The sequence below is a fragment of the Cottoperca gobio genome, chromosome 21, assembly GCF_900634415.1.
Source record: "Cottoperca gobio chromosome 21, fCotGob3.1, whole genome shotgun sequence".
Lineage (NCBI taxonomy): Eukaryota > Metazoa > Chordata > Actinopteri > Perciformes > Bovichtidae > Cottoperca > Cottoperca gobio.
In genome coordinates, this window is record NC_041375.1 from 16,271,810 (window position 1) to 16,295,255 (window position 23,446).

Here is a 23,446-nt window from a genome sequence, read left to right on the forward strand (position 1 = left end):
TGTAGAGAACAGTAGTTAAACAGGGGGCACCTACTGTAGACTGTGCATTCTAAACTGATGTAAGACATTTCACATCTCAGACAGGGGGCACAGTTGTATTTACGACTCTTTAATTCACTCATTAGCCAACTCTGTCATTATTATGCCATTGCCAGTGAAACGTTTATTTGCTTTTTATGGAGTGCGGTGGACGAGCGCATGATGAAACATAAACCTTGCTCCTGGAGAAACACGCTGCAATCAGGAACACGCACACGTCTGCCAGCGCTCAATTACACTCAGCTTTGGCTCTCTGCTTTGCCCAGCCTCGTCTCGGCCAACCGAGAAGCCCTATGTGGACAGTGTGTTGAGTGTTGAGCAGCCAGCTCCAGAGGGTGGACAAGGCTGGGAGGGAAGGTATTTTCTTAATTACTTCACATAGCAATATAGACATCCCCTTAGTGATGATATACAAAATAAAGTACTGCCAGTGGGAACATTGGACACCTTGGAGGGAGAGCATGTAGTTATGACAGCTCCAAAAGAAACTAATGTGGTTTCTACAGAGCTGATCAGGTGAAACCACTGCAACACCTCAGAGATTTAAGATGACATATGAGCTCAATTGCACTGTCCAAGTAATGCCTCACTGTCCAGAGAGTCTCTGCAGTTTTATCATCATCATCTGCTATTAATAATATGGTGATCTTATATCATTTATTCTGCTCTCAATTGTGTCCTCTGAGAGTAGGAGCCTGCGGCGAAGATGCGCAGTAGCAACAACCTCAGCATCCCAGCCCCACACAAGCACCGCGCTGGAACAATGAGGTGTTGATGCAATAACTGTGTGCTGCACCAGTGTCTAAAGGACATTATGCCAGTAGACGCACATGTTAAAGCCCCCAAATCCCTTCTACAAATCACTGAACATACACACATAAGCCAAGGGATCAAGCTCATTTTACTCATTGAAAGATCTTGTGTGCACGGACTGAATGCATTCCATTGGCTTTTCATGAGGATGAATCTTTTTCTGGTTCACCACAATCACAACTATACAAGTGAAAATAGAATCATCGTTACCTCGAGATGCTGGGGCTTGCGTGCCAAGCAGCATGAATTAACACAGCACATTGCGTACCAAGGATATTGCAACACAGATCAGAATGCTGGCTGTGTGTTCAGTGTGTTATCTCACACTCGGAGTCCCAGTGTTTTTTTTTTTTATTATTTCTTTAACCTTTCCCGACAACATTTCACAACTAACCAAAAACTGCTCGGGTTGTATTTAAAAAATGTTTTATCATCAGGTCAGGACAGATATTGCCGCTGAATGAGAAGATACATCGTAAATGGTACTCTTAAAAGAGATGAGCATTTGCGTCTAAGGCAGTGAGAGCTCCCTGCAGGTGTGCTGAAAACTGACAATCTGTCAGCGTTTCTCCCCAGCCACACCCACAACCTGACATTTAAGGAGGGAAGAGGAGGACCGACGACAGATGTCTTGCCAAAGCAAATAGGACGGCTGTATATAATTACAAAGGTGCTCTCATCAATCAAGTGCCTGGTTCCTATTTACACAGTTTGGTGCTCGATCTAAAACCATAGTACTGATGCCGCCAAAAGCATGCTTGGGAGAGAACCATAAAAGATTTTCTATAAACTCTTGTGCAATTTGTTTTCAGGGTGGGGGGCACCACCTCCACTCGATACCATGCAAATTGACAACCCCCAACCACTTCTGCTTTTATATGTGGAAATTTTAGGAAATGTGTAGCAATACCACTAAATTGCTTATTACAACAGACCAAAATATGCTAAATCACTTTAAATCCATATGTAAAACTTCATGCATGTATGAATGGCACAAGAGAATGAGACTTTTCTATTAATGGGATCATGTCGGGAGATATCTGTGGTCTAACAGTTAGTATTACTGAGTCCCCTAGAGGCTTGGAGCCCTCAAACATCTGCAGCGTTGTGCAGTCGATAGCTATGCTAGTGTTTGACTTCAGAGATCTAATCTGGGAAAACACTCCATAGAGCTAGACTAGAGAACATAATTGAGCTGGACATAGTGTATCTGCTGGGTTTGGGTGCCAACGTCTGGGTCTCCCTCAAGCAAATCTCTCCAGCTGGCAACACGGCTACCATCTGTTTGAATAGCGTAAGGAATGCGTGTAATCATCCAATGTGATGTTAACATATTTCTGGACAAATTTCACCTAGAAAGACACAAATGGTTTTACTCTGAGATGTAAACAAGAGCATGGGGTTGTTTCTATGGACTGTTTGTCTTAACAAAAAGCATTTGAGCGGCTGATTTCCCCTTTGTCCTCTTATCTTCCCATCCAATAGTGACACATTCTGCATGGTTAAGTAGGAACATCCATAGCGGTCTTTCACTCCCCATTTCACGCTGTAATAAAACGCAGCAGTTGTTACTCTGGGGGACCCTGAAAGGCATTCTGTGGGGCCGATGAGAGAGTCAGGCTGAATGGCAGCCAATGCCACAGCCCATCTTCACTTTGTCATGGCTGGGACGAGGCGAAGGGGAGGTGGAGGGAGTAAAGAGGGGGAAGACGGGGGAAGAGAGGGAAGGGTAGGGAGAGATTTGAGGGGGGGGGTTGAGCATAGAACTGCCTTTCTGCTTTATGCTTACTCCCCCGAGTGAGTGACTGGAATAACATAAACTATGAAAAAAGTGCATATACAAAATGTCACGCAAGTGTTTGGTTTCAGCTAATGAAGCATGAACTGCTACCAGTCGAGATTGCCCCCGGGCTTAACAATACACAGTGTGTACAAAATAAAAGATGGGTAATAATTCATACTGAAGCAGATGACATTTTCCAATTTTGCCAGAACACATTTGTACAGTCATAGGGAGATGAGTGAGACAGCTATGACTGATCCTGTTATTGTGTAAATCTACCATGCACCATTACATGTGGGTACCTGTGCTTTCCCTGCATCTAAAATATGGTCTTCCCCCAATATGTTTTCTCTCTGTTATCCGAGCCTAACGTATCGATCCCAGCACTGACGGTCAGTGTGAAGCTCGAGATGTGCCAACACATATTTACAAGGTGTCTTTTCCGCCCCATGGGACGGAGCAGCAGCTGTCTGCCTCTCTGGGAGACTCAGAAATGGAGGAATCTCTGTTGTTGATCACACACATTGTAAATCTCACCTCCAATCTCATTGAGTTATGGCTATTTTCTGCTGTCACGGCGCTTTTCACACTCCCGGTGACCAGACTCAATTATTCCAGCAGCTCTCAGCCCTATGCTCATATCTATCGACCCATCCGGGAGCGAGTCGCCGGGTTCTGCTCTCCCCTCTATTGAAACAGGCACTTACTCCACATATTCACTCACGTCTCACTCTATTTCACTTTTATTTGGCCGCTGTCTCCATCCCCGGATTCCCCAGTTTCTTCTGAGCTCTTTTCTTATCTGCCTTTCATTCCCTCTCACTCTCAGGCCACGTCCGCCCTAATCCAGATACATTTTCAAACTAATCTTTTCTCTCTATTTTGGCCTTCCATCTGGACTAAGCCAGCGAGATCCCGCTCAGAAAATGGATGTTTTCCAAAAACTCTCTCCAAAGTAGATACATTTGAAAACACCAGGCTCACGTTGCAGCATTGACAAAGACAGAGCTTTTCATCATGCGATATATCGTTCACAAACATGGTCAATGCACTTGCACTTTCACAGCAATGTTAGAGGCCATGTTTTGTAGCCTCCCACCTTTTTCTGTTTGTGTTTTCCAATTCTATAGCCAACCGCACAATACGGGTGAAGTTGCTCATTGATGTAGAGACATTTTGGAGCCTGGTTTTGAGTTTACTGTTTAATGCAATCTTGAGAACAAATTCAAACTTCAAAGCTCAAAGGGGGAAACCTGTTAGGATGGGCTGAGGTGGGATGCAAGCAACAGTAGCACTATGGCTGACTGCAAACAAGCAGTCACTCCCCACATACCTTTAACATTTTATCAAAGAGCACTTTACTGATGATGGCTGGGAGAGTTTCATACCCTTTTGAAGTGCCAGTTACCCAACACTGTTAATGCAAAAAAAACATTAGCCTTGAACAACACAGAGCCTTTATGGGAAATTCACTTTTTATACTCCACTTGTGTATTTATCGAATACAGAACAGAAAAAAATGATCACACATGTGGTGAGGATTTGGGCACCCTGAGACACAAAATGTGTGTACAAACTAAGCTTTAAAGTAGAGCTGCAGCACATCAATAACTAATCAATTAATCATTTTCTCACTAGAATGTCAAAAACATTGAAAAATATCCATTATAATTTCCCAGAGCCCAAGGGGACGATTTCAAATGGGTTGCTTTATCTGACCGACCATCAACATCCCAAAAATATTCGGTTGTCACAAAAGCCTACAGTATACAGTACATTTAAACCACATTTCTGTCTAGAGTTTTGTGGTGATACACCCTTTTTGTTGTTTGAAAACCACCATTAAACGTGAAAGAGGAATAAAAAGTAGAGATTTTCAATTTGTTAGGCGTTTAGAACATTAAGAAGACCATCTGATAACAGTAGGATGGATGAAAAACTAGACGTGAACAATATTTTCTCGTTCCTCTGTTCTCGGTGGAAAGCCATAATCAGGGACCATTACTCTTGATGATTTTCCCGTTTTCTCATTCATGGCACAGGCCCTACTTCAAGCTGCCTTTTATAATTCAAAGTCAGCTGGATATCCATCCAAAAATTAAGGTCTATTTTTGAAGGCAAAAAAAAGAGGAAGTGTGCCTAAACTTTCTAAATGTTGTTGCTTTTCAGATGATGCCTGGGGAGAATATGAATACAGGTTAAGCAGACTGAAACTATATTTCATCAAGCGCTGGAGCTGTGATCTGAACGGCTGTAAAATCATACGCTAAAAAGGCTTTCCAATACGCCTCTGACGTGCCATTAAGTTCCAAAGGACTGTAAAAATATGGCGAGTAAATCAGGAAGAAGATATCCCCGTCCTGAGCTGTTATAAAGTCTAGACACGCCATTTCCTCAACCTTATGCGACCTTATACTGTGTTAACTCCGTGAGATATCTGCGCTGCTGTAAATCAGCACGTGTGTGTTGACCAGACAGCGGTATGGATCAGGTAGATCAAAAAGATTAAGCTTGCTGACTTGAGATGAGAGTCTGCAACTCTATATGCACGGCAAGCTCACGTGAGAGCTGATAAATATGATTGGAGATTTTCCGAAGAGAAGAAGGTCGCTTATCTAAATTTAGGAATTGCATTAGAGCCGATGGAATTATTCCCAGTCAATGTTGATGTTTCATTTGTAACTTAAGCTAACAGGGAGAAAAAGCAGTGTGTGTCAATGAAAGTGCATGTTGAATATTCATACAAAGTCTGATATTTCAGAGGGTGTGCAGATACATTTATACCGCAGTGGTTGCTGTGGGGTATTCTATTCTTCGATTACATAAGCCTCTGCAAACCAACAGGAAACCCAAATGGCTCAGTGTCTTTGCTGTATTCAGAGCTAGAGAAGACAACACTTACAGCATGCTGTATGTGTTAAAGGTGCATGATGCCTGTGTGGGCTGCCAGGTAGTCTATGTGTGTGGAGAAAATTGGTGTCTCCCTAAAAAAGGGGCAGTGTATAGAAATGTGGCATTGGATGCCTATCATCCCTGTAACTGCTTAGCCCTTCTGTCATAGCTGGTCTGAGGATGCACAAGCTGTCGTGCTAGCGATGTCCTGCAGCACTCTAGAAGAAGTGGTTTTAACCATGTCTGCTATAAATCATCGTCTAAAATGGAATAAGACCATACAGGGCTGCCAGCAACAACAACCCATTGACAACATTTCCTAATTCTAAGAAATACAAGATCATGATAACGACGCCAATTAATCCAGACCCAGAATGATATTGACTGTGACACTCTTATAAGTGTAATGACACATTTACGAAATTGAATTGTTTTAAAAACCCTGAACGTTGCCAGCTTCATATTTACAACCAACTAAAACTCTGTAGTATTCCGGCTCTAGTAGGGATGAACAGAAACGTATACGGTTCAAGACTCTCTATTTTGCTTCTCAAAATGAGGCTCGGAGACAGTGAGTAACCTAGCAGGTGGTGTCACAGACTTTCTCTGAGCATCACTTTAATTATTAATTTAAATGCAGTTGAGGGTGCATACGACAGAGAGCTGAAAGGGAATAGCTTGGCAGAAAGTGAGAAGAAAAAGAGAAGGAGCAGGAGGGGCAGTGCATGAATTATACATTTACTCCCACAATCAGAGGTGCCTGCCTTATTTATGAGCAAAAAAGCCCACACAGCTTAGCCAGAATTGTGCTTTGTCTGCTGTGGAATGCAATAGCAGCTCACTTAATACTTAATGACTCTGAAGTTTTACCCAGACACCCCCCATGCACACACACAGACTGATGCCCCCCTCCTCTACGAGGGCTCCTTCACTTACAGGTCCTCTGCCATCTCACATTGTTATGTTCTGCAGTGGCAAGAGTCAAACTTACAGTGGTTGTAACTAGAGCTTCAGTTATCACCTACCTCTGGGTTCAGTTTACATTTCATGACAACAGGATGTATCCATCATGTGGGGTCAGATGGATGATAAAGGAGGCCTTTCTCTGTAACGTGGCATGGGAAAGCCAAACCCTTTTCCGCCGTTCTCCAGAAAAAAAAACCTCGTCAAATCTGCCCCACACATGATTTACTGTATTTATTCTCACACCATCACACTGAATAACGTTACGATGACAGATGCATAGGAGTGGAGTTGAAAATGCGATCAAATGATAAAACACTTCCTCAGCGCCTAAGCCATTTATTCAATCTCTCTATACAGTTGATTTACAGCAACGATAATGAACTCGCGGAGGATGAAAAATGCATTTCTGTCATTGCAGATTGAGGAGATAGTAAACAAGATGAAAGGATGTCAGTGACTACTCAATCCCCTCCTCATCTCGAATGGATTGAGACCTGGAGAGATTCCGTCTCGATATAGGCCAACGACATGTAAAACACGACACGCCATTGAGGGGAGTAAAGCCGCCCTTTAATCCCGTACTTTAGTCACATTCCACTACTATTTTAACTTGTTTATTTGGGTCTCTGAAACACTTGAAATTCACTAATCCTACTTGCCCTCTCCAGCCTCCACTAACAGCTCCTCACACCAGCGTAGCACATGCAGATTGAGAAACAACGTGCAGTTATATAATGCATTCTATATGCCTGATGTGATGATTGATTTCTCTTTTATATGCATTTCAAAAGCTGAGAACAAAGAGTGTACAAAGAGAGGGCAAACCTGGGTGGGAAGACTTTTGGATTTATAATGAAAACAAACAAAAGAACCAAAGAGGGCGTTTTCCCCATTGCTGATCAGTCTGGAAATTTAAAGTAAAATGTACTCTGCTGAAGCAGTCATGTCCATGGTAAAGGTTAAGACAGCTGTCGCTCCTCATCTCTTGACACACATTCTTGTTTTCCATCGTCCTGAAACTGTCACACACAATCTATTGGATTTGTCTGCGGGATGCAGCAGCTTTGAGTGGAGCTGGAATAAATTGATATGCCCCAATCCACTAAGTACATCAGCTTTAAGATTCTTACATTCTAATCTTGTCTTCGTCAATGTGACCTTTGCCACGATTAGTTCTGTAACGATATATTAACACGGACCATAAATATAGCTGCAGATCATTTCTTGCTGTAGCACCTCTAAAACACATCATCTTGACAGCAAAATCTACATGAACGGTATGCTGCAATCTTTAATATTCAGCCAATCCATCCTCAGAAGGAGAATAAACACTTGGATGACAGCAGATTGTCTCAGTGTGACTGGTCATTATTGCCAAAAGAGGATTTCACAGCAGCTTTGATTACATTAATCCTTCAAGGGAATGAAATCCCTTCTGACATGTGAAATCGGGTGAAATCTGCGAAAGGTTGAATATCTCACAAAATAAATGGTTACTATTTGAAAAGTGCCCGATGCTCTGCGGGATCAATAACAACACTGCTTGGTATGAGACAGTGGGTGTATTTCTTTATGGAAGATTTCCTGGAGTGCTCATCACTCAGATATTGAACACACAGCATTGCAGAGAGCAGCTTTAGATCTGCTTTAGTAGAGCTCTTACTGCTGAGGAAGTCTAAAGTGCAGTACCACTGCCTCCTCGCCTCCTCTCCTGTGTCCACATCTTTAGTTTTCTGCTGTGGGGGTTTTCATTCTCTGCCACCCACCATGTGAATAATGAGCTCCACAGATAGCAGCCAATGAAGCGACCCCCCCTTTAGCCAATGAAACTTAACAACCATGTCCAGATCAGGTCCTTCCTGCTGGGACTGACCAGCCCTGCTTCACACTCCTCTGCCACCCACACACACATACTAGCACTCACACTGCCTCAAACTAGATAAAATACAAAAAGAAAGGCTTCAGAGAAAGTAAGCATGAACTCCACCACCTTCCACAAATATCTATATATATAGATATATAGATATTTGTGGAAGATATATATGAGAATTAGAAAATCAAAGTCAAACTGGCAAAGTCTGTTCCACGAATGTTACACTCCGCTTAGCAGCTCCACTGACAGGCAATCCAGACACACAGCCCACTTGACAGATTGATTTCTAGTCCAGCTTGCTTTGAGGTGTTGGTGCTGGTAATGTGGCTAACACAGGGAGGTGAGACGAACGTCTGGCCTCAGCATGACCAAAAGGTGCTTTGAAGTCTTTCTAAGCACCTAACAATCCCAGCCATGGCCAGCTGTAAAACCTACCAACCAGCATCCAATTTATAACATCTTTTCAAAATAAACTACCTACCGCCAAAAGAAAAGATGGCCACACAAAAGACTTGTAAATTGCATCGACACACTTGCAAAGATTCAAGTGAAAGTGACCATTCCCTAAAGTATGTGTTTTTAATTAAGATTCATATAAACTGAAGAATGAAGCAGCCCTTCTGGGTTCATTATGTATGTGCAACTGACCCTGAAAAAAGAACAACTGATGGGAAGTTTGACCACTTTATTTTGGCGTGAGAAAATGTGTGGTTTGGCAGAGGGGGGTTTGACAAGAAAGACACTTTTGAATGAGACATAGTAGCATTCCAGTGATTGTTATTCAGGCAAATGGCTTCAAAGCTTCCGACATGTGAAGACGAAGGCGCATGTAATCCAAAAGAGTAAACACTTCTTATTCTTACCCTGGTATGTGGGTCAGAGTGTGATTGTTAAGAAAGAGCGCTCAAAAGAGCCACCTGGGATATGTGAAACATCTATGAAAGACATGCAGGACTCATTGCCGTCAAATGGCGACCAGACAATGTTGCTTTCTAAAGGTTTTCATTCTGGAAAGTCTTGTTGAATAAAAAGGGCCGGGACGTGGCAGGTTCAGAGAAATATAAGACAAAGTCAACTTCTCCGTGCTAAAAGATATTTTATCACAGACCGGTGTTTTGATTCTCTTCCGCTCAGTAATCACAACTCAATCTAATTCATTGAGAGATCAGTCTCAACGGAGGAAAAGGAATACCGATTTTTTTTTTTAAAGTTCAGGATATTTGGTGTGTTTACAAGAAAAATATGACACTTTTCTTCCTCAGGAATTATAAGTGATGGCCACGTTCCAATGACTCACCGCAGGCCAACTTATCCAGGCATAATGCACATGTCCTTTCTTCTCTTTCTTCCCCGAGAGAAGTTTGAGTAATGAAGCGCACCGCTTTGTTGTAGACCGGCCTTTAGCTGCCTTAAGTCAATCCTAGCATTTGATTTGGAGCCTGGATCACACCCAGGGGGGAAAAGCAAACCCTGCTAATATCAGCCATGCTCTGAATGTGGAAAGCTTCTTGGCTGCTTCTGCACTCTCTCCCATGCACACGCACAAAATCTATTTTCTTTGCACCAGCAGAAAAAGAGAACACCCTGGAGTTTTGAAAACTTTCAGGGAACACAGCCAAATTTCTCAAGTGGGGAAGCTCTAACAGCAGGGAGACAAAATGACAATAGCTCATAGAAAATGCCTGCTGTCTGTTCTCCAGTGTTATGGCATGATAATGACTCCCCGGCTCTCCAAATGCCACTTTGCTCTGCTCTGGAGAGAGGGCACGCAGGTTAATTACCATGACAATGGGGACACTGAGAGCGGGGCCGGCTCTGGACACTGCGTATACGATTTGACCGGGATGACTTTGTCTTCACAAATGGAAGCGGGAGGCTTTGATTTCCTAAAACGCAGACAGATGGACAGGGTCACCGCATCTTTGTCTAAATTATTAGGCAGTCCTTCCCTGCATTTTCCTCACAGGCGGGGAGCTCACTGAGGCTCTTTAACAGAGCTCTGGGTGGACAGGCCTTCTGCCCTAACGCACTCCCCGGGAGCCACTGCCTTTGTCTCTCTGTTTGACTGTGTGTTGTTCATGAAGTGAAGAGGCTAATCAGCGGCTGTAGAGCTATTCACTGGGAACCACTGTACAGCATGGGCCCATTTGGTACAATTGTTAAAGCGGCCACAATAGCTCTGTGTTTTGACACACTACACACAGGCCTTGAGTGTGCACTCGAGTCATTGATGTGGATGTGAAGTGTGGTGGTGTTTGCTACCACAATATTGACTTCTGGCCGCAAATTAAACTTCAGCACGGTGCCCTGGCCTGCATCCTGAATGGCTGAACCCAAAACCTAGGATACAATTAAATTAATTAAATTCAGAGAGCCCCTTGAAACGATTTGGAATGGCAGAGCAGCAGAGCACCACATTTAAACAGCAGTAACACAAGCATATCATTATTTTTAAGGGCTTACATCAAATCCAGCCTCATTTATTTACTGCCTACCAGTAGGATAAAGAAGTGCGAACTGACATGCTTGTTAGAGCAAAGAGAACAAGAAGTCCATTAAAGAGTTGTTGGGACATTTGCAGAGTTTTAGCAATGTTAGCTGGTTGATTATGAAAACAGTATGCTGTGCTTGGACTCACAGCCAGCAAAAGCCTTTTTCAAACATAAAACTCTGCTGAACGACTGGGGAATGACTAGTGCCAAGAGCCAATGTTGGCCATCACAGTGGAAAGGAAAGAAACAAGTTTCACAGCGTTACGGTGAAAACAAAAGAGACTTGCCTTTTTAAGTGCCTATATATACATTAACCTTTAACTTGTCATAGAAGGTTTAAGATGAAATAAAAGGGCATATTATTATTATTTTTTAAGTTGATGCATAGATCACCCTTTGTATTTAAATAATACAACCTAATAATTAGCAGAAACACTATATAACATTATATAAACACACACATTAGGACACATTCAGTGATATGATCATGTTGTAAACATCTGCCTAAGTTAGGTAAGGGAAGTAACTATACATTTGCTGATGTCGAAGGAAGCACAAAGAACAATAGCTCTGCTGTATCCCAGGCAAATGCAAATTGCCAAGGATACAATTTGAAATTCAAAAGAGGAATTTAGAAAACAAACGCAAAGGGTCATTTTGTGAGGCAGTTGATACGAGACACTGATTGTGATTAATATGTCCACTAAATGAGGCCGTGTTAAGTAAGCATAAAAAAAGAATCTGCATTTTCCAATTAATCACCATCACTGCAGCACTAATTTGCTCAGCATGCAATCCTCTATAAGTACAACAAGGTCTGTGGAAAAAAACAATAAATACATACAAGCACTACATCTAATTTGTCATCACCGCCGCAATAACATACTTCCTGTATTTTATCTAGACAATGTATTATGTGTTGTCTGTGTTGTACTTTAAGTTCTCATGGGCAAACAGCGTTGAATCCTTGTTTCACGGTCTGTGTGTGAGGAGATGAGAGTCTCTGACAGCTACAGAGAGCATTGCTCAGATTTCTACTTGGCTAGCATATCATCCTCTTTTTTTTTTTTTTGCTCCATAGTGTCTACAGTCTATACGGCACATCTCTGAGGGCCTTGTCAACAACTCTGGGAGAGTCTGATAGAATATGTCAGCGCCATCTTTTCAGAGGAGCTGTCAACACAAGCTTTGTATCAACCTTCTTTGGGACAGGGCACGAAACACAAACAAGCCCTGCGGGAGGCGTAGCGTAATTTATCCAACTGAAATTCCAAATGACACGAGTAGGAATAACAATCATGGTTATTGCTTTTATAAATCAACACTCATTTATCCCTATTCGAATCTCATTTAATTGGTTTAAATTGGATCCTATTTACAAGAGCAAATGAGTATCAATGAAAGCAGAAGTAAGGACTAGCTGAAAAAAAGTTGTTCTCATCATAGTCTATGTCAACAGCTCTCGAAGTGATTCCTGCAGGCATGCTAAAACTAGTCCTGTCGTGACTCGCACACTTTATGTTGCATTATCCTCTGATAATGAGCCATGTATGTGGCATGTGTGTTTCATTCATGAAAGAAGGGAAAACCACACTACCTTGGAGCACTGCTTGTGATTCTGGCACCAAACCAAGGATCCATTATTCTGTAAAAGAGAAGGAACATATCATCAGTCATCAGAGAAAGACATTTACAATGATCAATTCATCAAACGATTATGCAGCTTCGACCCTCTCCTTTCCTTTCCTATAACAATATATCTTCGTACCACTTTCCTTAAGTCAAGGCCTTTTTGAGTAACAAATTATTGCCAACAGTAGACAAATGTCAAGACTCAGCTTTGCATGCTGAGTGTTTGTAACCTAAGCAGGAAAGAAGGGTCAGCGGCAGCAGGGCAAACCTCTGGCCGGTTTCAGCAGAGCATGGTGACCTCAGCTTTTCTGAGGATCCGTTTGATCTCTCAACAGACGTCCCCAAGGTCACTGAGGCGAGAACTGATGTCAGCACTTCTGTGTAGACTGCCGATACTGCCAATTTCCTCTAATTGCCGTGGAAGTGCCAACTTCTGCGCTTAAGCAAGGCAAACATTTGGTCCTAATAGTGCTGCGTGTTTATAAATCATCTACGTGTAAATATGGGGAGTTGTCAAGCGAACGACCAGTGGGGGTAAATGGCTTGTCCAAGTGGTCATTTCCTGAATACCATTAGGGCGAGGAATTAGGCTGTCATCCTCTGCAAACATAATTGAGCTTGGATGGCGAGTGCAAGGCCAGTGCTTTGGAATAAATGACCAGTTGGTCAACATGAAAGAGACGAAATGTTTGGACATGACATCAGAAAATGTGACATTTAGGTCAATGTTATAGAAACATTACAAATAACACATTTTTTGTGTTCACCTGTTTTCTACACCTCTGGATAAGTGATACAAATCAAATGCACTTTCTTTGATGACACTCATTCTAAATCAATGACCTGAATCTGAGCTTTACTTTTGGATGTTCCCTGCGCTTCTGTATGGAAGCAATGCAGCAGTAGGAAACAGCCAAACCTTCAGGGTCTGCAGGCAAAAAGTCTGCTTAAGTTCAATGTCAAGTTCAAAGCCTTTTTCCCACAATGTAATCCAAAAGAAATTTCCCATGAGACCTTAGGAGAGAACTTATCATTAAAGGGTTTAATTTGACATCCAGTACCAGTAAGTGCTGTGCTTTTAGTGTCAAGGATAATGGTCAAACGGCTTCAAAGGAATCCGTGATTGTATGTTCATGTCTCTTCAAAAAAAAACTGAAGATAAGGATGAAAAATATGAGACTGAGCGCCAAAGAGAATAGGAATAATGTTTTAATTTTGTTACCAATGAAGTGGGAACGAGCGCTTACTTGGCTGAGGAGTTTAGAGTGCATCAGCGAGTTTTCTGCCCTTTTCCTGACCAGTATAACACCTCTTCTCTGCTTAGGCGAATGTTGATGAATTAGGAATTATCACACGATTAAAATCCTCGTGGACTTTGCTAATTCATATAAAATGATCAAATCAAACCTAGCCAAACCCCCAGTTGGTGACACGCCGTAAATAAAACCTTGACATTAACACTGGCACCCAGTACCTCTGGATAATTTATACAGACTGTCACAACTCTAGCATGTTCTAAATCATCAATCCTGTTTCTGACACCTTTCTTCACCCATCCATCACCGGCGACAGGGCCCGATCCACAGAGGAGCTAATTTTGCTGTGTGACAGCATCCCTATAGCAGAGAAGCTCAGCAGGATGTTGCCCCAGCTGTCCAGGTCTGACCCCACCATGTCAGGGACCAACGGGGGAATAATTATAGGTCAGAACTTCATCCCTCTGACTCACCATGACATTCCTCTGCAGTCTGAACATTATGCAGTGCTGAGTACTGTCAAGGACTCCAGTGAGTGAATGCTTTCCAGATATCCTCCTGTGTGATGGGGTCGAGGAGAGGAGACCAGACAGTGGTATATGAATGTGTGGCTGAGGTGAACTCTCCGCTTTGTTATTGACACCGGAGCAGTCGTGTAAACAGGGGATTTATCACAGAGATACATTATGGCTGTTGTCACATAGAGAAGACAGAGCAGGTGGCCAGGGGCGTGCTGTATTGTCTAGACAACTGAGGAGAACATGGACTAAAAAAACCTTTCATCTTTGAGGATGGCATTCCACCTTTTCAAAATGGAAATCTTTTGTTTCCTACGAGCCTCTGATTAAACGGATCTCAGATTTCACTGATGAATTGTGTTTCAATTCTATCTAGTCTCTTGCCTTTATGTTTTACACGGATGGAAAATACTGCTGGTCTGTGAGACCTTGTACATGTCTGGCGAAGTTAACAGGAGACGGGACTTCAAGGGACAGCCTGGTGTCTCTATGTCTTTTGACAGCCCAGGGGTCTTCAGGCAACACCAAAATAACTGATCCTTAAGGGCACATATGCAGCACTAAAATAAAGGGCCTCAAGATTTAGGCTTAGACTTGAGTGGGTGTGAGGGCTGTGGTCATTCTGCTCATCAATTATTCACTTTAACTGAATTATTTGACAGGGGCTCTGAAAGTGAGCTAATGTGTCCAGCGCACATCCAATGTTAACATAAAAGGGAGTTTCAGAAATCTGAAACAACACTGGCGTAAAGTTGTCCCCACTTAGGAATGAGGGCTATTTGTCAAATGAGGTAGCTCAGGGTGTAGCAGCACTGGAGGCTGAGATTTACAGACAGGACTGTCATGGTTTAAAAGCATTTACAGAGAGGTGAGGCCAAGCTACATAGACCCCTATTCATCCGCTGTCTTCGCTAATGAAAAACTCCACACATGAGACGAGCACTGGCTGAGGTTTGATTCCACCACAGGTTATTTAATATCAAAGGCAAAAACAAGGGGACACGGAAAAATGACTTTGCTCGTGTTTTCTCTTCCATTCGCTTACTGTTAAACACACATCTCTCAAGCAAGATGCTAAGACTTTACTGTGCAGCACATTAGAAATGAATGACTGAATTTAAAACCTTTTTATTGCTTTGAATGTAATAACAAGACCTCATGGACACACCTTGTTTTTGGCTTCACAGGTCTCCGCATAAATAATCTACTACAAGGCTGATGCTTTCAGAATACATTATTGCACAGGGCTCCCAGCTCGCTCTTAATATTTTAAAGTGTCCGAGGCTAATATTTATGGTTGGGTGTTCCCCTCTGTCTATTGTACTGGGGTGACAAGTTCTCCAAATGTGGAGTAAAATGTCAATAAATCTGTATTTGGAAACACTATTACATCAGTAAATCTACTGTTGCTATAAATCTGACAACCTATGGACGACCCATGGGTTTCACAACTCTGCAACTCCACGCTTGTTTCCATTTCACACTAATTCATAATTGCGACAATTAAAACAAAGTCTGTGATTTGCCCTCCGATTCAGCCACATAAAAAGGGAAGACGCAATGGGTGTTCGTAACATCTGCAAGTGCTAAATTCTCTAAGTCTCGTTCCAGTATTCACAGAATGATCATATTAAAGCTGATATGAATAACAGAGTTTTACATTCCAGCTGCAAAATGTGTTAAGAGGACAATTTGTTTCTTGTACCATGACCAAAATAAGTAGTGGTCCATATAGATTACTAGATATTGAGTAGACGCAGTAAAATGTGAAGAAACAGTAGGCAAAAGTCACCGCTTTGACATACAGCCCAGGCATTTCATTTCCATTAAAAAATGGAAAGTGTTGCATGTCTTGGTTTTCCTATCGAGTATTAAATGACCCCTGAAGGATGTCCGAGTTGAATTAAGAGGTCTGTCGTATCAATCACTGGAGTGGAGCTCCAAGCTGCTGCCTGTCGGCCCGCTGCTGTAATAAGATCTGGCAGAGGAAGCAGATCCACCTGTAGGTTGTGCTGACTGAGCATGCTCCAGTGTTGTGGCAACAGTACATCAGAGCTTATCACATTTAGCACAATTGGGCGCCAGCATTTAGCAGGAAGGTGACCTCGAAGGAGCGGCATCGGTAGCTCAATGCATCCTCTACATGCCTATGAGGTGTGATGCTGGCATTTATTGGCAGGGCCAGGGGGTAGAGGGCAGGGGGGAGGAGAGCCATATGTTTTTGCAGCTGACCAGACCCCCCATTTTCACATGAAAGGACTGTTGAGAACACAGTGCATAAGACAGTCCTTGCAGATTATCAACATTTGCCTTCTATTCTCGGACCTACAAGCTCGCTCAAGCAACCTTGCTTATCACTAACCACGAAAATGCTCCTCTCTTTAGTCAAATACCTCCCTCTCATTTTCCTCTGACTGAAAGAAACGCTGCCTCAGACTCCGAGGCTCTGCAGTCAATTATATAGACTATTAGCTGTTCATTAGAGGCGAGACTTCCACCAGTTATTTGACTTCTCTGTCAGCTGGTGACTAATTTAATTCCCCAACTTTGCAACCCAGAGCAGCAATATATCTTTGGATTCCTCTCAAAACAAATCCCTAACACTGCCTGCCAAGTTGTGAATCAAGAAACACTGTTTTCAATCTGTGTCCTTTGGATGCACAGCACTGTTGTTTTCTATCCTACCAGGATGTTAATTGCAGTAAAGTGTATTCATTCCTCACCCCCGGTGTATATTCCCCCTTAATAAAATTGCCAGAATTAACTGCAGTAGGTCTCTGTGTCGCACGAACATGTATTGAGAACTACTACACCAGATCAATAAGTGCTTTCAAAGTAAAGTTAATTGGTGACAAACAAACAAGCGATATACTCTTTTTATTCATTACAACCTAATGACAAATGTGCCTTGCTCCCCAGTGTTTCCTGACAATTAAGGATTCATTAATGCACCTTGAGAAAGACAAGCCTTGCAAATGCAAATGAAGCGAGTATAAAAGACGGCCACCAGATAGATAGCTGGTGAAAAGGAGCAGAGGGGAGAAGGATCAGTGACCAGTCCTTTTCTCTAAAGGACTGGTCCTGGGTCCTGGGAGAGAACAGTGTGTCCAGTGGAGGGTGAAAAACAACTTCTGACACCACGTACCAAATCATATAAAGAATACAGCTAATTTATAGTACCACGGTCTGCATCACAACATGCTCTGTGCAAAATTCTCACTTTGAATATACAGTATAAGGCAGTGTTTCCTCATATGAGATGCCCTATAAATAATTGGCCAACAGAAAAGTAACACTATAGAGTCATAACAGGAATAAAAGTCATAAAAGTCCATCACATTTGCACTGACAGAAACGGGTGTCTAATGTTCCAGCAATTAGCAAGTAATGAATGGAAACTGGCTTCACTGATAGGCGTCCATCATCCTTCAGTCTCAAAAATACCGCAATGTGTTGGACTAATGAGATATATTTGAAAGCGTCCCACTCTACACGGCCAAACATATGCTGTATGGGGCAACTTTACCAGCAGCTCAAACCTTCATACAGATTCTTATATTTGCTGGTGTTTTTATTTCGGTGACACTTTCCGTTAAGAAAGGTCTAATTTCCTTGTCAGTGGCATAAAACACGAAGTGAGAAAGTATTTCAGCACCATTAGTGACCTGCTCCTGTCTGCTCTCAATGGGCTCAAAATAAACAGGTTTGACTTATGTGGGAAGGATTCGACTAGCACATTTTCATTCATTAAATAACAGCTACAGCACAGCGTTTATTTCTCATTTCCAACGCCAGAAGTTTGAGTGTCTGTGCCCACATGCTCGTACCTGAGAGTGCTTGAAAAAAGCGGAGATGCGAGTGATGTGCAGACTGAGGCATCTCGAGGCGCATCTTGCTCGGTAAATACTGGCAGTGAAGAAAGAGTCGTCCTGCTTCCTCGCGGACACACTTCCTGGGCTCATTAATGCCGTAATCCACAAACACAGGGTCAGACACACGTTCAGGCTCCTAGAAAACATGGTCCCGCGGTTGTGTATTTAATCCCTCCACGGATCGGACAATACTGCGTGCAGGCTCCGGCGGAGAAACTAAAGAAACTTCAATTATACACTGGGGAGGAGTCACGGGCTCACGCGCCCTGCGATTGGAGGATCCCGCGGTGACTGACAGACACGAGGAGCGTTAAAGCAGGTAGACTGCTGCATAGTCCTGCACACACTATTCAAAGCATGGGCAGGTTGTTCAGTGAGCAGGCCTACAAGGAGAAAGGAAAAGGCGTATGAAAGGAAATCATGGTATATAATCATAACTTGTAATAGAGTAAGTAGTGGAATGAGCTGCAGTGTAAATGGAAATAAGTGATTATTGTGTTCATTATATGTAATCTAACACAAACTCAACCCAGAACCTTGCTTTGCAGTACACAATTTGCACTACATACTTGCAGTTTTTCAATAGTGGGAACATTGGCTGGTGTTACTTAGACTTATGATATTCTAGTTTAGTATTGTTTATTTTTTTGTTATGTGTTTTTTTTTCATTGTTTGTTACCTACCTTTCTGACTCGATATATTGATCTATCTATATATCTATATAACATATATCTATATAACTATATATCTCTATCTATCTAGCTTAACTATCGAATCTATCTATCTATCTATTCTATCTATCGATGAGATCTAGAATAGATCTATCTATCGATAGATATGATATATATATATATATATAATATATATTATTATATATCTATCTATCTATCTATCTATCTATATATCTATCTATCTGATATCTATCTATCTATCTATCTATCTATCTATCTATCTATATATCTATATATCTATCTATCTATATATCTATATATCTATACATCTATCTATCTATATATCTATATATCTATATATCTATATATCTATATATCTATATATCTATATATCTATATATCTATCTATCTATCTATCTATCTATCTATCTATCTATCTATATATCTATCTATCTATCTATCTATCTATCTATCTATCTATCTATCTATCTATCTATCTAGAGAATCGAGCGATCCTAGCTAGCTACGAGCTACGAGCGAGCACGAGCGAGCGAGAGAGCAGCGATCTATCGAGCGAGCGAGGAGCGATAGCGAATCGAGCGAGCGACGAGCAGCTAGCTATCGAGCTCGAGCTAGCGAGCGAGCTAGCTATCTACGAGCGAGCGGCTAGCGAGCACTATCTATCTACTATCGCTATCTAGCTATCTATGATCTATCTATCGAGAATCTATCATCTATCTATCTATCCTATCTATCTAGAATCTATATATCTATATATCTATATATATATATATATATATATATATATATATATATATATATATATATATATATATATCTATACATATACCCAATAAGTGGAATATCTGATTTTAATGAAAAAGGTACTGTAATTGTCTTGTAATATACATATATTACACACACACACACACACACACACACACACACACACACACACACACACACACACACACACACACACACACACACACACACACACACATATATGTGTATAATGATATGTGTTATATCTTTACTATACATTTACTTTTGGGCTAAGGAACATAAAAGAAATGTGTGCTAAAAACAGTGTGTGCTAAAAACATTGTGCTTATTTATTCTATTCATTTATTTTATTTCCTTCCGTCCTTCCTTCCTTCCTTTAATTTATTCATTCAATTTGTTGGCAATGTACCTGCTTATGACTTCATAGAAATGCCCCAATGATATATCCACCCGTCATGCACAATGGAAAGCCAGGTACACACCTGTCTACTAAGCAGGAGGGTTAGCCCTACTGCCATCTACTGATGACACAACTCATCAGAAATGTGGAGAAGCCAGGTTTCCTGTATCAAACCCTCACATATGGCCTTGGTGAAGCTTGCCAACATCCCAGGGAAGCCCTTTCCCCGTTAGCTCTCACCTCCCAGTTTAACAGTAGCTTGGAAAAACAAATCTACACGGAAAACTATTAAAACCATCCTGACTAAAGTCCTCAAGCTGGACTCCCAACTTCTGGCCTGAGGTATGGAGAAAATATGACATGTAGGAAAAGCTTGAAATCCTTATTGGAGTTAAAGAGCGAGCATTTAATTAGAAAGTTCCCTCAAGGGTTTACAAGACACCCCTGCTTTTGTCAGCTCATGGTGTACTTCCCTGAACCCCATTACAGCAGCAACATAATGAACTTTTATAGGAGTTGCTCTTAAACTGTGTGCAGAGTGGGAGTGAACACACACTTACACGCCATCATTAGATTTGGCTTAAGTAGCCATCTTGCCATGGGCCATTTATGCATTGTGCCAAATGGTTCAACCCATGCCTCTGCAATGAAACTGTAATATGCCCATATTAGCACATCCTGAACAGCACCCACTGTCTCGATGATGGAGATCATGAAATCCAACAAAGAAAATCCCATCAGACACAAATTCCCATGTCATTCATGAATACTCAACAGTCAGATCACAGAGTAAGTGAGAGTAAGCATGCAGCTGTAATGAGAGTACTAGTTATAGTTTTGCAAAAGTATGGCTATTTATCATAGAAATCATCTCAGAGTTATTTAATGATAAGATGGATGTGCGATCATTTCCCTGGTGGTCTCAGACACACAATGTAACTTGGGGTGAGAGATCCCTTGCTACTCTTAAAATATTTAAACACGGATGTCTGTGTACCTTAAAAACAGTATAATGGCTTAATTTGTTGGCTTATTACAGCCATGTGTGGTGGGGTTTTTTATAGTGTGCAGTGAAGGAAGCACTCTGTCTGTGTGCGGTCCTGATGTCTCCTGCAGCCTGTGGGACACGTACCCCTCCGACGCCATGCTTTCATTGACTGGGAAAAGCTGTGAACTCAAGACTATAAAGCTATCTACAGAGGGAATGTTTGTCTGAATGGATTTCATCTCGAACTCACGTCACTACATTAATTCACACCTATATTTAAAATGAGTCACCGTTAACAACATGTGTTTATAAATGTAAATAGATCTTCATATACATAAACAGGTTCATGATCCAATAAAACATGTACACAACAAAGCATACAGCTCTGTGTAGATCTGTTTTCCCTGCGTGCTGCACCCAGTCTTTTATGACTTCATGTAATTGGTTTAGAAGATATTACTCAAATTAAACTAACATTTGAACATAAACCAGTGGCTCAACACAGCTTTTTAAAATTCTCATTACCCGTTATCTCCATTACTCTCACACTCAAAACAATCTCTATTGGAACCTTTCTTTTCTCTTTCCACCCCAATTTTCACGCTCAATTTGTCCCTTTTCACACAATAATGCCAACATCCGTTTAAAACAGTCAATATCCCCAGGTTCAGTGATAACCAGGAACTGATAGAGTATATTATGTTTTGTTTTGTTCACTCTTTGTTACATTGCAGCCTATTTGCTCCCTCATTAGTTGATATTCCAAAAGATGGATATGCTGGTGTGGTGAGGGCTGCAGTCTTGATGCTGTAAAAATGTGGGTTTCTATCACATCATCTGACAAAAGGTATCTCAAACGATAACACACCAGTGTCTGTTTTCAGCCTGCATACTCCTGAGAAAGAAGGCGTATGGTGATCAAACACTTGAGTATCTTTGATCAGGTGCAGGTGGACTCATAGTTCACGCCTTTGAAGAGAGGCCACCCGGATCAGAGAAGACGACCGGCTTTTGTTGTGAACACTAGCAAACAAAAGAGAAGGAGATTAGCACAGATGGAGGTAGTATTTCAACATGGATGACTGAAGTATTATGAACTGGAAGTGCACTAATAATGTTCTGAAATAAACAGACATCTAGAGATATCTTTCCTTTGTTTCAATCATGGACACAAGCAGTATGTTAATAAAGGTGTCACAGAATAAATGGACACAAATATTTCTTCTAATTATGTTTGCATAATGTATTTTATTTGTACTGTTTCACCTACAAAACACGTTGACACCCGTCAATAGATGAAACAGAAAGTTCAAAGATCTCCCATTCGATGGCAGCCAAAACTGTGAGTCTATAATTCCACCACGCCTGACATTATCATCGCTCAATCTGTACGGGCTATGATTTAATCAAATTTCCAGAGTGATACTAATACTAAGAAAATGGCTTCAGGCAAATCAGCAGCCACCGCTTAATAACAAACATGAGGTTTAGCTCTAAGAGCAAGCTACAACAATGACATCATTGCAACAGATAACTCCAGTATCATCCTCCAGGTAGAGGCAGGAAACCCTGAAATCTTGCCCAAGTCAATGCTCATGTAGCAGTTCGTTAAACACCTTTCATCACATGCCAAGTTAAGAAGTCTCTGTTCTTGAAGTAGCACACACACACACACACACACAGACACACACAAAAAATTCCATTTTAAAAATGCATTTTGTTTATTCATTTTCTTTTGTTCCTTGTATTAGTCAAATAACATGTTATGGCAAGACACCGTTTCACTAGCAGTATAATAAAACGATCATGTTCAAGTTGATAATTGACATGTTTAACAGCATTTTCCACAGAGCGAATAGTTTAAAATAAATGTGTGAGCATCTCTCGCAGATGATAGAGGGGCTAATATTAGAGTGCTTCATAATTTGGGTTAGAATATGCTATCTATGCATTATCTCTGATTTGGTTACTCGATGTTGCTTTTTTATCTTGAGTTATACCTTTATGTCTGCCGTGCTGTACACTGCTATCCTTTCAGTTGAACCCTGAGTGGATGTTTATGTCTCCAAACTAATAAAGAAATAGCATGTGGAAAATATCTTTAAATAGACTGTCACACTGATAAAAACCCTTCTGCTGTAACAGTCACTCTTTTGTCTATTCATAATATCAAGTCTATTCACTCCTGGTGTGTTCACAAGATTTCTTTTAACGTTCCTTGTGAAAATATTTATCTTGTATATGAGGTTGGAAAAAACCTGCTTGCCGTGGAGAACTTCTAAATAGATGCCTGCATGAAATATTTTCCTTCTTTCACCACGACCCAAAACAATGCTGCGTTGTGCAATGGTGGAGAATGACAGTCCAGTTCAAGCTGTTATTCACATACAAACCATCCACTCAGAGCTGAAGTTACATTTGGGTTTCAGTTTAGACAGTGATGGTTGACTGACAGTTGAGTGTCC

General features: G+C 41.4%; 1 protein-coding gene across 1 annotated transcript in view; it reads right to left on the reverse strand.

Moving 5' to 3' along the window:
• anos1 (anosmin 1) overlaps positions 1 to 18,324 on the reverse strand; it is a 37,921-nt gene extending 19,597 nt beyond the window's left edge. Inside the window, exons 1-2 of the mRNA XM_029459871.1 lie at positions 18,092 to 18,324; positions 12,456 to 12,503 (exon numbers count right to left, since the gene is read on the reverse strand). Coding sequence (XP_029315731.1) covers positions 12,456 to 12,503; positions 18,092 to 18,283 — 240 coding nt within the window. The 5' untranslated portion in view covers positions 18,284 to 18,324. The remainder of the gene's footprint in view (positions 1 to 12,455; positions 12,504 to 18,091) is intronic.
• Between the last annotated feature and the right edge of the window lie 5,122 nt (positions 18,325 to 23,446).